At 55.3% G+C, this 14404-nt stretch overlaps 1 protein-coding gene across 1 annotated transcript in view; it reads right to left on the reverse strand.

The window, feature by feature from the left end:
* Positions 1–13790, reverse strand: part of RAB6B (RAB6B, member RAS oncogene family) — a 56060-nt gene extending 42270 nt beyond the window's left edge. Inside the window, exon 1 of the mRNA XM_066245004.1 lies at positions 13342–13790. Coding sequence (XP_066101101.1) covers positions 13342–13411 — 70 coding nt within the window. The 5' untranslated portion in view covers positions 13412–13790. The remainder of the gene's footprint in view (positions 1–13341) is intronic.
* Between the last annotated feature and the right edge of the window lie 614 nt (positions 13791–14404).

A 14404-nucleotide genomic window follows, 5' to 3' on the forward strand; every position in this document is an offset into this window, starting at 1 on the left:
AGCTTAGAATAACATACATGATTGGCCTTGACTGGTTTGCTCAGTGGATAGAGCATTGGCCTGGCGTGTGGAGATCCTGGGTTAGATCCCTAGTCAGGGCACACATGAAAAGTGACCATCTGCTTCTCTTCCACCTCCCCCTCTCCTTTCTCTTTCTCTTCCCCTCTTGCAGCCAATGGCTCAATTGGTTTGAGCAGCGGCCTCGAGTGCTAAGAATAGCTCAGTTGGTCCAAGCATCAGCCTCAGGCGCCCAGGATAGCTCAGTTGATTTGAGCATTGGCCCAAGACAGGGGTTGCTGGGTGGATCCTGGTCAAGGTGCATGTGGGAGTCTATCTCACTATCTCCCCTCTTCTCACTTAAAAACAAAAACCACGATTTTGTTACAGTTCCTGTGGGGCAGGAGCCTGGGCATGGCTTATCTGGGCCCTCTGTTCAGGGTCTCAAAAGGCTGCAATCATGGTATCAGCTGGTCTATGTTTCTTTCCAGAGCTCTTTCCAAGCACCAGTAGTTGCTGACAGAATTCAGTTCCTCGTGGCTGGAGGACTGAGGTCCCATCCTCTTTCAGGCAGTGTGCCAGAGGCTGCTCTTATTTCCTAGAGGCCATCCACAGGTCCTTGCCAGGTGACACCCTTCCAGACCCTCTCACAACATGGCAGCTCACTTCTTCAAGGCCAGCAAGAGAAGTCTTATAAAGAAATAATCATGGCAGGGACATCCCATCACCTTTGTCATACCACATTGGCTAGAAGCATATCTCAGGTTTCATCTGCATTCAAGGGGAAGGGACCATGCTTGTATGTGACTCACTGGGGATCACCTTAGGTCATGTCCACACATTCGCAGGTTCCTAAGAGATGCTGCCTCTACTTTTCACTCAGCCCGTGCCTCCTTTCCTACGGTGGTGAAGTAGCTAGTTCACCTGCAATGCAGCCTCATAGGTCTCTGCCTGAAGACTGAAGCTCCCAGCCGGCCTGGGTGGAGGCTGTGCGTGGGCAGGGGCTGGCCCCTGCTGTGTCTACCTCACTGTGTCGTTTTGTACACTGCTCCGCCCAGTTCTCCCACATCATGCCCAGTCCTCTCCCAAGCTGAGGAAAATGAGCCAACATTGCCGTCCACATCAGAACCTTGGTTTAGAGTGGCCCTTTAGCTGCAGACGGAGGCAGGCCAAGCTCTTCTGACCCATCATCTGGGGTGCTGCCTCTTCTGATGTGGGTGGGAGAGAAGCAGGATGGGTAGACTCGCCAGGCACCTTCCCAGGCCTGCATTTCATATTCTGATCTGGGCAGAAGCCTGCAGTATTTTGGCCGGATGTGGGGGAGTGCAGGGGATACTTAATGGATTAGAATCGGGGGAGAATTTCTGGATCTCGGTGGTACAAGTAGGATCTGTTAATATCCTAAAAATAAGTGGTTAATTTGGGAGCAATAATTTTTTTCTCCCTAAAAATAAACCCTTCCCAGAGGTGCTCTCTACTCAGAGAAAAGCAAAACTAAACAAAGATCTCCTGGCCCCAAGACTGGACCTGGCCACAGCAGCACAGCCTGGGAACGGCAGGGTCCCAGTGGAGCAGAGCCAACGGCCTTGGGGAGGGAGAGGCAAGGCTCTGTCTGCTCGGCCGCCTTCGGTAGCCCTGGGAGGGTGAGGCTGAAGGACGGCCTCCCTCATCGCCAGGGCGAGGTGAGGGCCCTTCTCTCCACTCCTCCTGCTGCACCTGGCTGCAGGTGCTCAGTCCTCTCACAGCAGCAGCCCCACTCCTCACCTCACGGGAATACAGAACTGGGCCCTTCGCTCCTGTGTCTCGAGGCACAGGAATGCCTCCGTGGGAAACTTCAGCCTTCAGTTCTATTTGGTCAGAACCTAGGGGTGGACAGCGCCATTGCCTAGAGCTGCAAACCTCCCTAGCTTTTCCAAAGCCCCAGGGCGAGGCCAGAAGAGCCCTGTGCCTGTGGCTGGCCTAGGTCTGTGTCTGGTGGCAGCACGCCCTCCTGGCACAGTCCTCTCGCAGCTCCCCTCCCCCGATTTCCTCTCCTAGCCCTCTCTCCCTCCGCTGGAGGGGAAATCAACAGCAAACATCTGTTCTAAATGCTTCCCTTTACCCTCTCCAGTCTGTGCGGTGTTGACTCCCTGCTCAGCAGCAGGGTAGGAACCAAACATTTTTCTCTACCTCTCTCAGAATCAGCCGCTCCCAGAGGGACCAGTCTCTGGTGTGGAGACCACAGGTGCAGCTCTCCAGGCCTGAACCAGAAATGGATCTTTTGGTCCTGCCTCTGCCCCAGGGGTGGGGGCAATGGAGGAGCAGAGGGAGTTCACGCAGGTCAAAGCTGGATTGCGTGGCTGGTGGCCAGCTTCCAGGCCAGTCTTCTCCAGGCCACCATCCCTGGCAGGGGAGAACCCCCGCTGAGCACCGAGCCCGGAACAGACCTCCTTACCTGTCCTGACCTCACAGACAATTAATCTGGCATTGCTAAAGGGGCCATGGGTGGTGACTGAACCATGCTCTGATCCCTGATGACGCATAACAGGGTATTCTCCACCCCTCAGCCTCACTGGCAAAGGGGTACAGGTGGTGCTCAGTAACCTCCATGGGCAATGCCTCGACAGAACACAGGAGGAGAAGGAGCAGAGGTTATCAGGGCTTTGGAGCTGGGAGTTTTAGGTCTTGAGAACAGATCATGAGCTGGCCTGTGGGCAGGTCACTTCACCAACTGACCTGAACAGGCTGCCTGTTCTGGGCTAGGGCTGGGTTCAGGATGGCTGTCCCTGCCTCCACTCTGGCTCCCTGGTTCTTGCCCTTTGCTTTTTATGCAGCCAGCTTAAGATCTCTGTCCCCAAGGCAGAGAAGGAGGTCTCCCCTAGACATCACTGCCTTCCGAGTCCTCAGGGATCCCTAAGCTGGCTGGGAGCTGGCAGAGCAGAGCAGGGGAGTCTATGGTAGAAAAGCACAGGATGTGAGTCCAGTGTCCCCGGAAGAGGAGCCCAGCAGGGAAGGGAGTGATAGGAAGCCGCCCAAAGGGCCAGGGGAGCTCACACACCCAATGGCCATGGGGCAGAGGGAGCTCACACACCTAATAACCAGCTTCTCACCAGGCAGCACATTCTGCCCTGAGCAGCTGGCAGAGGGGAAGAGTCTGGAAGGGCTGCCAGCAGTCTCAAAGCACCCCCTTGACAGGACAGAAGCAGGGGACCCAGGGCATGGTGAAGACGGGAAGGACAGAGGAGCTCGATGTGGCCGGTTCTTGTACATCTAAGTAGAGTGTGACCTTGTAGAGAAGATCAAAAGCTTCTCCTCTACAACCCTTCACTGATCCTGAGTCCTCTCTCTACAGAAAACAATCAAAATATGCATCCCCAGTGGGGCTGAGCTTCAGAGCCAGAGGAACGGCTGACACCTCTCACCGCCCTCCTCTGATTTTATCTCCAGAATGTTCCGAGCCTGTCTGGTTCAGGCCGCCTGGATCTCCAGCCTCCAGTCAGACCACACCCCACCTTCATCTTCTAAGCATGTCCCTCCTTAATCAAAACCCCCAGTGGGGCCTGACCAGGCGGTGGCGCAGTGGATAGAGCGTCGGACTGGGATACGGAAGAACCCAGGTTCGAGACCCGGGGTCACCAGCTTGAGCGCGGGCTCATATGGCTTGAGCAAAAAGCTCACTAGCACGGACCCAAGGTCGCTGGCTGGAGCAAGGGGTCACTCGGTCTGCTGTAGCCCCATGGTCAAGGCACATGTGAGAAGGTAATCAATGAACAACTAAGGTGTCCCAACGAAAAACTGATGATTGATGCTTCTCATCTCTCTCCATTCCTGTCTGTCTGTCCCTATCTATCCCTCTATCTGACTCTCTCTCTCTGTCCCTGTAAAAAATAAAAAAATAATAAAAAAAAAAACCCAGTGGGGCCTCACTGCCCGGAGGGAAGACCCGAGTCCTGCATATGGAGAAGCACAGTCCTCAGGGGCCTGGTGCGGCCCTGCTGGTCCAGGTCCAACTCCTCCCACCAGGCTATGCCCACCTAGGCCAGAGTCCAGCCACCTTGCTGGACTGAAAACCTCCAAGCCTTTCACAACCTTCAGCCTTGACACAGCCCGGCCCTCTGCTCACCATGCTCCCCTTGTCCGCCAGCGAATTCCTGCTCACTGTGTATGTCCTCTGGGAAGCCTTCCCTGATAACCCCAGCAGACCACGCCCACGGACTTTCTGTACTGAACATTCATACTGGCCAAGACTTACTACCTGCTCACCTCGCCAAGTACTGTTCTAATCACAACCCCTCAAAGCCTCTGCCCTGCAGTCCACCTGGGCTGAGCTCCTCAGGGAAGTATCAGAGCTGTGGAAATGAGATGCTCTTTTGTGAGCAGCCGTGGGTCCAAACGAGCAGGGAGCCGGTGAGGGTGCATCTGTCCCACTTCCAGCCAGGATGGGCAGCAGGGAAAACATCTGCCAGAAAGTCAGAGACCTGGGTGCTCTTCCCAGCTCAGCAGTAACCACTCTGGGTCCTGCACTCTGTGCAAAAGCCTTCCCCTGGCAGAGCCTCACAGTCTTCACTTATAAAAGGGATATGTAGTGCCTGACCAGGCAGTGGCACAGTGGATAGAGCGTTGGACTGGGATGCTGAGGACCCAGGTTCAAAACCCTGAGGTCGCCAGTTTGAGCATGGTTTTATCCGGCTTGAACACGGGCTCACCAGTTTGAGCACAGTGTCACTGGCTTGAGCATGGGATCATAGACATGACCCCACAGTGGCTGGCTTGAGCCTAAAGGTTGCTGGCTTGAGCAAGGGGTCACCTACTGTGCTGGAGCCCCCCCCCCCCATCAAGGCACATATGAGAAAGCAAGCAAAGAACAACTAAGATGCTGCAATGAAGAACTGATGCTACTCATCTCTCTCCCTTCCAGCCTGTCTGTCTGTCTGTCTCTCTCTCACTAAAAAAAAAAAAAAAAAAAAAAAAAAATTAAAAGGGGATACATAGCTCTACCTATCAGATCACATAAATGTGTGTTTGCCTTGCAACTCACGACACAAAAATGACAGAGCAAAACCTCGCACCCCTAACTATCTTGCCCTCACACATCTACAAAGGAGGCATTGTGTCACTATTTCATTAGCAAAATTACCTATCACCTGAGCGTTTACCATGTGCCATGCACTGATGTATTCAGTCTCCGTGAAATCCAAAAAAAGTAATAATCACCCTAGTGTCTGGTGAGGAAAAGGAGCACAGCGTGGTCCTTTTAGATCCCAACACCATCCAGACAGCGAGGGGCGGGGCTGGGGAGGAAGCCAGTGTCTCAGGATGGAGTAAGAGATGGGTTGGAGTAGGAGCTAGGGCCAGGCAGTAAGTTGGGTTGACCAGGTGGGGACACTGCATACCATACCCCTCTTGGCACTGGCCCTTTCCCAGCCTTCTCTTGCTTACCACCCACTGGCAGGCTGCAAGAGGAAGTGTCCTAGAGTTTGAGTACCTGGGAGCTGTCACATGTCCCATGTCCTCATCATAGGTCCTCTCTGTATGAAATAGTAAATGCCTGCCACCAGGAAGGGCAGCACAGCCCCATCCCTGTTGCCTGGCAACCTGAGCCAAACACATCCTCAGGTTGATGAGCACCCTGGGGGCACACGAGGGGGGGTTGGGCTCAGGGCGGTGGGCCAAGAATGCCTCCCAGGAGAAGAGGTAGCAGGCTGGAGAGGACCCTACACTGGGGAAGCCTGCAGGTAGAAGTTCCAGGGGTAAAATAGCTGGTGGACACCCGGATCCCACACCCTCATCCCTGTAGCCCCTCTAACCCCTCTGGCCAGCAGCGCCATCTCCAGGCTGAGACTGCAGCCATCTTGGCATCATGTTCTGAGCAGGCACTGAATTATAGAACCAGAGTTAGAGCTCCACTGGCTGGAGTAGTCACTCAGTCCAGTAGCCTCTGAGGACACAGCGACAAAGCCAGAGATGGGATGGGGCTTATCCAGCTGCACAACTGGCTGGTAGCTGACCCAGGAGAGAACCAGGGTTTCCAGAGTTCTGACACCTCCAGGTCTGGGAGAGGATAATGCCGGGCACTTAGTTTGGTTGGTTTTTCCCTTTTGATTAATTAGCTCTCAGCTGAAACCTGGGTAGTGTCTTTCCTCTGTGCAGCTGGCTGAAGGCTTACTTAAGAGGGCTTTAGTACCACCATATTCTCTACCAACTCCCTTCGAACCACCCACCGCCATGTGCTGGCTCGAGCAAGGGGTCAGATAAACAGTTCATTCAGTTAAGGATGGAGTGCCTGCTATGCAACCCACAATTCCAGCTTCATCAAACACCCACAGGTAGACAGACCCAGCTTAGAGCCCCCTGCCCTCCCTGCTCAAGGCTCCAGTGCCCTCACCAGCCTAGGGGAATCAAAGGACTCCTCCCACCCTCCCCCACGCTGTGATCTGCTGGCTGCTCCTCAGCAGAAAGCTTGACACATTCCCTAAGAGGCACTTATAACCGACCTCATGTCCACAAGGCAGCAGTGGCCCTCTGTCCCATCCTCCCCACTCCCTGGCTTGAGTTTGCCTTACAGGCACAAGGCACAACAGATAACTGTTTTCCACAGTGACCTGGATTTGAATTCTAATCCTGCCACACCAGCAGTGCGTCCTTGGGCATTACCAGCCCTCACTGATCCTCTGCACCTCGTTTAACACAGGTGCCCCATGCAGAGCCTTGGGCAGAGTGGGTGTTCCTAAATGCCATTTGAAGTTAACTGGAGGAAGGATATGGGAAGCCACAAGGGTCAGCTCCATTTTGTCAGAAAGGACACTCAGTCTGGACCCCTCCTTACAAGGCCATAGAATGTCAATCCTTCCTATGTATAGATGTGACTGAGCCACTCCCCAGCTGAGGATCGTCTTCTGGTCCCCACTCCTTTCGAATCAAGTGCCAGCTCATGGCCGAGCCAGCTTCTGTGACTCACCCTCACCTCAACTCCAGCCACAGGGGAAGCTGGTTCCCTCAGTGCTGAAAGCCCCTTTCTCTGGGGAAACCACACTAAGGCAACATGCCCCTTCACTGAGTGTCCAGGTCTGGGAAGAAAGCTGTGTTCTCCAGCATGGAAGATATACAAATGGGGTCTCCCTCTGCCCCTGCACCCCACTGTCCAGGCTGGGGTTCCAGGCTGCTATTCTTTTACTGCATTTCCTGGAAATAGCCTTTGCTTTAAAGGTTCGTTTCTACTCGCAGGGGCAAAGTATAATCTGCTTTCTCCTGGACCCCAGCCTGACCCTTGGGTGGGACCCGTCCCAGAACACGTGGTTGAGTCACCACTGGTCTTGTTACCAAAAGACTAGGCTCAGTCTGCTTTTCTACTAAAAACAAATCATTTTATAAAATTGATAAAGTATTCATAGAAGTGAACACTTATTTTTAAAAAGATCTCACTTAGTTTAAGGCCAAAGTTCTAAAAATAATAAGGGAAATTGGAAATTTCAAGCCCCAAGAAAGAGTCAAGAACCTCTCTTAGGAATCCTTAGGTGGTCTGCATCTTCAGCCTTTCCTTCCCTGTTCCAGGAAGCAGAGACTGGTCTTCCCTCTCCATCCCCTCAGGACTTAAGTCCCCAGGCCCTGCCTGGGGCCCTACCATCTCCCGGTAGCCTGTCTTTTAGCTCTAACAAAATCTGTCCGTATCAGGGTGTGTCGGCTACTTCTCCCTGGCAACCTCTCCCACCTTCTCTCCTCTGTGGTGAGAAACAGAAAAGGATGGCAGGCAGATGGGCAGTGGAAAAAATGCCGAGCAGTTTGTTAGCCGTCCACCCTGATGTTGGTAGATTTTGCTGTTCTCCCTAACCTCTTATCATCTTCCTCAGAGGTTCTGTTCAACAATTTTTCTAAATTATTTACATTGAGACCATCAGTCCTGCACATGCCACGGTTCATCCATTCAGCAACAGTGGAAGACGTGGGATGGGGAGGGCAGGGACACTCTGCAGCCTGGATGGGACACGGATGAGACGGCCCCCACCCCCATAGACCAGCCTGGTGAGTCTGCAATGCCAGGGCAACATCTATAAAGATAAACATTCATGGGCTGATTTTAGGGATGTAGTAAGTAACAAAAGGACAAGGAGGTTCTTCTGTTATATTTTAATGGGATTCATTCTAATCTGGGGTCTGGTGATGATAATAGGATCATGCAAAAGATGGTAATCCCTATTACATCTGCATAATCAGAACGTATTAAATTTGTTTTTTTGTTTTGTTTTGTTTTGTTTTTTACCATTTCTGGTTAGTTCTCTTGTCCCTGCCCTCCGCATTGAGGGTGCAGCTTTTCTCTTATGCCAAGTCCAGGTGAATTCATTCGCATCTGAGTGTCTGACTCTCGCCTCACACATCCCTCTCCAAGCAAGTGAAGCAGAAGTTCTGAGTCTGTACCCAACATCTAAGGTGCCCTCTCCCATTCCAGACACTGAGGATGGGAGAGAAGCTGGGAGGAGAGAAAGCAAGGCCAAGAAGCTAAGGCGCAGGACAGATTGGTGACTTCCCCCCAACCTCACTGTGAGCTCTGCTGGCGTCGGGCCTGGATGTGGCCCTTCCTTCCCACCTCTCATGGCCTTGCTGCTTTCCCACAGGGATGGTGCTGAGGATGGGGTGCCCTGACAATGAGACGATCTAATTGTCTGCGAAAGAATCTTAAGTGTTGCTGGTAAAAATCTGGTTTGAGAAAGCAGCAGGTGTCAGGAGAGGAATCCCGTTTCAAAGCCGCCTGGACTTCAGTTACTCTATGGATGGGCCATCAGCAAATCTCACACAGCAGGGCAATCTCCTCATTTTTGAATTGAGATAATCGCTGAACACAAGCCTCCTGAAGAAAGGGAAGGGAAACGATGACTAAGTCTCCATCCTATTCAGGTTCTGAACTTTGCCCTTAAGGGGCTTAAAATTCACTTAGGGTCTTTGTATTTAGGAAAAAAAGTTAATAAACATTAAAAAGTCCTGACCAAGACAACAGAGAAGTCGCGGAGCAACATGTGATTGTTTTTTTAAAAAAATGCTCAGGAAAAAACAAGCATGATGAGTGCCCAGGTGGGCTGGGCACAGCGGAACCAGTCTGGGGGTTGGGGAGGAGAGAAAACTTCTGGTATGGGCTTCAGGCACCACCACAGGCCCGCAGAGGCTCCTTGTGTGGTTGTGGGTGGTGTGAGGGCAGCGGTCAGGCTAAGCCAGGCACAGGCTGGGCAGGGTGAGCCTTCCAGACAGTGAGAGGGGCCAATAAATGCTCCTGACCTCGGAGGAACGAGATGAAAGTGGCGGAGAATTCCTTTCTCACACTAACAAGCCAGACACCCGAGAGTCACTATCCCCCTCCTGCTCCTCCACCCCACACACTTACTCCAGAGCCTGAGAGTCACTATCCCCCCCTCCTGCTCCTCCACCCCACACACTTACTCCAGAGCTGGGAGAAGAGTGGAGGCAGCTGGAGGGGGTGGGACCCTTGGAGGACCGACTCTCTGCACTCGGCCCAAAGGAGGGCCAGCCGGTCGCCTACAGAAGGAAGCATCTCCTCCTCTGCTCTGTGCTTCCAAAGCAGCTGCCTGGCTCTCACAGACCTCTACTGTAATTGTACCCACAAATGCCTGTGCTCCCCAGTGGACCATAACTTCCATGAGGCAGAGAGACACTCGGAGATCTGATTAAATAAACAGATGATGGAAGGGAGAAGGAGAAGAGAGAGGGTGGTGGGGGAGGGAGAGAGAGACGAGTGAACAAATGACTGAAGGAGCAATGGCACTGCACACAGGGTCACTGTGCTGCACAGCTCCAGGGACATCGTTCACACTGTGCTCAACATGGACGGCACCTTTAGCAGCACAACTGGCAGGGGCAAGACTGGGAGGTGGCGGGCAGAGGGAGACGCTGGCCTGCTGGACTCGGACTGGGAAAGCAGCCTGAACGCGTTGTGTCCAGCAGTCACCCTGCTTCAGCTGGAGGAGCCTCGGGGAAGGAAGACCAGAAGAGGCCGGCGCCCAGCTGACATATCCACATCCCTCCTCCTCACTCCGCACACCGAGATGTACCCAATTCCCCTCAGAATGCCACCAGAACTTAGGATATGTGTCCCATAGGCCAGCTCTCCTTCATAAGACACCTGCTGGTGCCCATCTTCTCTGGATGCCACCAAATGCCCTGTTGGGACTAGTGTGTCTTACCCCCTCTACCCCCACCACTGCCATCAGCACAGGGCATGGCCAGCAGGCTCAGGGAGTCATCCAAGTATCAGGAGGACTGCACATGCTTCCTATTGCAAGGAAACCGCTCAGCCTGGGTCCGCAGCACCTTCCTCCCAATCCTGCCCGCTGCCAGGCTGACACTGACAGCCAGCCTGTATTCTGTGGTCCAGGGGACAGCAATCTTTCTGCTGCCAGGAATGGGGACCTTTTCATGGGCTGGAGGGTTCTCTCCTGAGTGGCTCCTCGAGGGCTTCCCACTCCAACCAGACCCCTGGCACCTCTGAGGCCTGATGCATCTCCTCATCACCAGGCTCCAGGCTGGGTACTTCTTTTTGGAATCCAGCTGTCCTCACCCACTTGCCAGGCACAGGAACTAAGAGAAGGTCCCGTCTCTCCAGCCCCCTCCCCTGGCCCCTTTCCAGTGCACTCAGCTCATATAGGCAAGCCCAGCTGCTCTAGAAAGCTCTGTGGAGCTCAGCTCGCCCAAGTCTCCTGTGAGCTGAAGGTGAGGCAACCACCGAGGTCACACAGGGAGGGAGAACCAGTATGGGGCTAAGGCCAGAGCTCAGGGTCTCCCTCCACCGCAGAGGCTGCAGAGGAGGCTGGCACAAAGGACCTACAGAGGCAAAACAGCATGCAGGCAAGATGGAAGCAGTGGCTGTGTGAATTCCCCAGCTCCGCCAGGCTCAGAAATGCACATGTCCCCTGCCAAACTCAGAGACCCTGAAAGCTCTGTAAAACCTAAGGTGACCCACTGACGGCACACCCAGGCAGGAGGAGGCTTTTCAGAGCCTGTGACTCCATGCTAGGAGGGGCCAGAGTGGCCAGCAGCCCATCTCACTGATAGCAGAGCCTTGCATCCCTAATGACCCAAACCACTAGCACTGCATTCCTACCAGCTCACCCAACTGAGCCCCAAGCCTGACCATATAGTGGCAATCCTCACTCTCAGGAAGGCTCCCCTATTCTGGGCTTTCCTAATTCAAGGTCATCTTATTTCCAATGACATGTTAGTAACTGGGAACAGGAGATGTGGGTGCCAGCCCAGAAGTGCTAACAGCTCACAATAGGACTCTGGGCAAGCCCTCCCCTTTCCCAGGACTCAGATGTCCCGCCTAAATATGCCAGGAGGTGGGGGCCCCATCTCGGAGGTCAATGCTCTCATTTCTGTGACGTTAGGAGCAAAGGGGATCTGCAGGACTCACCACAGGCCTCAGTCCATCAGGGGTTCTGAGGGAGCCCTGAGTTTTCACTCAAACTCACCGGAGACATTCTTCTCATCAAAGCCCAGCCCTTGACTAAAACATGTCCATATGCTTGCTTCAGCAGCACATACACCAAAACATGTTCAAACTTAGAACAAACGTTTGTTGAGACTACCTCTGAAAGGGAACTACAGAAACATGAAGGAGTAACAGGATTGCCCTCAAGTAACCATTTCACAGAGACGGAAACTGAGACTCAGCAAGGCCTTGAAATCTGCTCTTGGAGTTGAAGCTAGGCATTTAACCCCCAGCTGCCCGATCCCCGTAGAGTTCTCTCCTGGGCTCCAGGCCCAGTAAGTCTAGCACTGAGACGTGATGACTCTAACATCCCTTCAGGCCCAGGGAAACTTGAACTCTGAAACTGGAATCTATTAAGATCAGAAACTCAGAGTCCAGGACACGGGACTGAAATGCCCTATCCCCATGTTAGGGCCTGACCACTTTCTGATACCCTTGTCTTTACCATCCATCCCAGGTAATGAATGGGCAGCAGTAGACAGGAGATTGCCCTGTGACCTCCGCACCTCACATGTATACACACCACAGTAAACTGCTCTCTGACCTCACCAGGTTTTCTCAAGGTTGCCTGCGTCTGGGCCCCTTGTACAGAAAGGCACCAACCAGGTGAATTGGACTGGTCTGTAGAGCTAGAGCTCGGAGTCCCCCCCCCACCCCCCCAGGCACTGCCTTCTTCCTGAGTGGAGCTGGGCAGAACCTGCAGCTCCAGGTCGAAAGGCTTAGGGAGGGATGTTCGGGAGGAGGGACCACTCCTCCCTACAGGTGGCACAGGGTTCCAAGCTCTTCAACCTGGTCTTCCCATCTAGGGACCAACCTGGGTTTCAAAGATGCTTTCCCAGGGGAGGCTGCTAGCAGCATGAAAGCCGTTTCTCTCCCACTCTCCCCACCCCCCACCCCTGGCCGGCTACCACTGTGACCTCCCCTCCCCCCAAGAAGGGCGGTGAGCTGGGAGGTGGTGGTGGGGAGAATCCGCTGCCAACACTATGGGGAGGGGTGCTGGGAAGCTAGGCAGGGCGTGTCACCTGATCCTTTTCTCTGTCCAGCGCCAGGCTTCACCGCGGCCTCTTGGTGCGAGGCGACCCTGTACCACCCCCAAATCAGCTTCGCAATGGGGAGTCCTCGCTGTCACCGCCCAGACCCCACAACCCTAAAGAGGCTAACACGTGCTGGTGAAGGGCAGCAGGTCTAGAACCTTCTGTGTCCAGGGGAATAGCCACGGGACATAAGCCAGGGGAAGTATAAGCCCACACGACCCGGACTCGTTCCTTCGAGGGGAAGCAGGTGTTGGTCTTTCCCACCCCCACCCCCGCCCCAGACCCTCTGCCCCAAAGCCTGGACGCCCGAAATGACGCATGGTTGCGGGCAGGGTCCGCAAGGAGCCCCTCCGGTGCTTTGGGGTAGGAGGGGAGGCAGAGGCCAGACCCACCTTATTCCTCTAAGAGGCAAGTCTGTCCTTCCCCCCACCCCCCTGTCAGCGCCCCTCCACCTGCCCGATCGCCCGCAGCGGGTGCCGCAATGCGAGCGAGCCAGCGAGCCCGACGCCCTCACGCCGTGGCCGCCCAGCGCCGCCGAGCGAGCCGACGCCCTCTGGCCTCCCGTCGCGCCGGACCTGCACCTGCACCCGCACCCCGGGTCCCCCCACCCCAGATCCCACCGTTACCCCTGGCTTGGCCCCAGTGCTTTCGGTCTCTATCCTTGGACCCTCCCCTGCCCGACCCCGCCCGAGCCGACCCCGACCTCCACTTGCCCATCCCTGCCCTCTACCCTGCATGGAGGGGCTTTTCTGAGATGGGGCCGGGGGTCCCAAAGGGGTGGGTGATTCAGCGGCGGGGGTCGACTCGGCGCCAAGCCAAAAGAATGAGCGGGGTACTTACCGCTCTGCTCCCCTAGGAACACCAACTTGAATTTTCTCAGTGGGTTCCCAAAATCTCCCCCTGCGGACATGGTGCTGGCAGCCAGGGCCGGGCGAGGTGGAGGAGGAGAAGCGCAAGAGCAGGGAGGGGAGCGGAGGAGGGCGAGGGGAGGCGGCCGGCGGTGCGGGAGCCAGAGGGGGAAGGGCTGGCTGCGCGCGTCCCTGCCTCCCCAGCTGCGTCCCGGCCCCGGCCTGCGGCTGCGTGTCCGGCGGCGGCGGCGGCGGCGAAGGAGGAGGAACAGACGGAAGAGGAGGAAGGCTGGGTTGGGCGGTCGCGGGCGGCGCTCGCTGCGGTGCGGGGGACGCGCTCGAGCTGCCCGAGGCGCTGCGCGGACGGTGAGGCGCGAGCGGAGCGGGTCGCAGGGACGGCGCGCGGGGCGGAGGAGCGCTCTCGGGAGCCGCGCGACTCGGCCCCCTCCCGCCTCCCTCCTCCGCTGGCGCCTGCGCTCTGCACGCTCCCCAACCTCTGATGTCATGCGGGGCTCGCCGAGCTGCGGGGCTTGGGGGTGTTGGTTCGCCTACCCAGAGCCCGCACACTCGCAGGAGAGAACCGCCTCGCCATGCCTTCGACAGTCTCCGTATCGGGCCGTCTCTTGTCCTTCTACGTCTGTCTTCACCACTCTACCCCTCTTTGAATCCAGAAAAATGACATGAAATTGTCAGAAGACATTTGTTTCTGGTCTTTAAACCTTGATCCAGTCCCTTCCTCCTTCTCGCGCGACACAGATGCACAGCGCGGCCCCCACCCCCCCACCCCCCGAGAGGGCGGAAAGGAAGGGAGACCGGGGTGAGGCAGGGTGTGGTGGACTGTGTCTGCAGAGGGCTCTCTGGCCCTCCCTCCCCTCTCTAGGCCCAGAGCCCTCCTCTGGGCGCCTTTGTGGGTCATAGGTGTCCTCGCAGACCGCAGACCTGGCTCATGGGAGGGGAAGCACCAGTTATAGACGCACGTACCTCAAACCAATGACTCCTACACATAAATTTATCCTAAATCAGCTGCTCCATGGGATAGAAAGAGCAATGTCGCC

Source organism: Saccopteryx bilineata, chromosome 10 (assembly GCF_036850765.1).
Source record: "Saccopteryx bilineata isolate mSacBil1 chromosome 10, mSacBil1_pri_phased_curated, whole genome shotgun sequence".
Lineage (NCBI taxonomy): Eukaryota > Metazoa > Chordata > Mammalia > Chiroptera > Emballonuridae > Saccopteryx > Saccopteryx bilineata.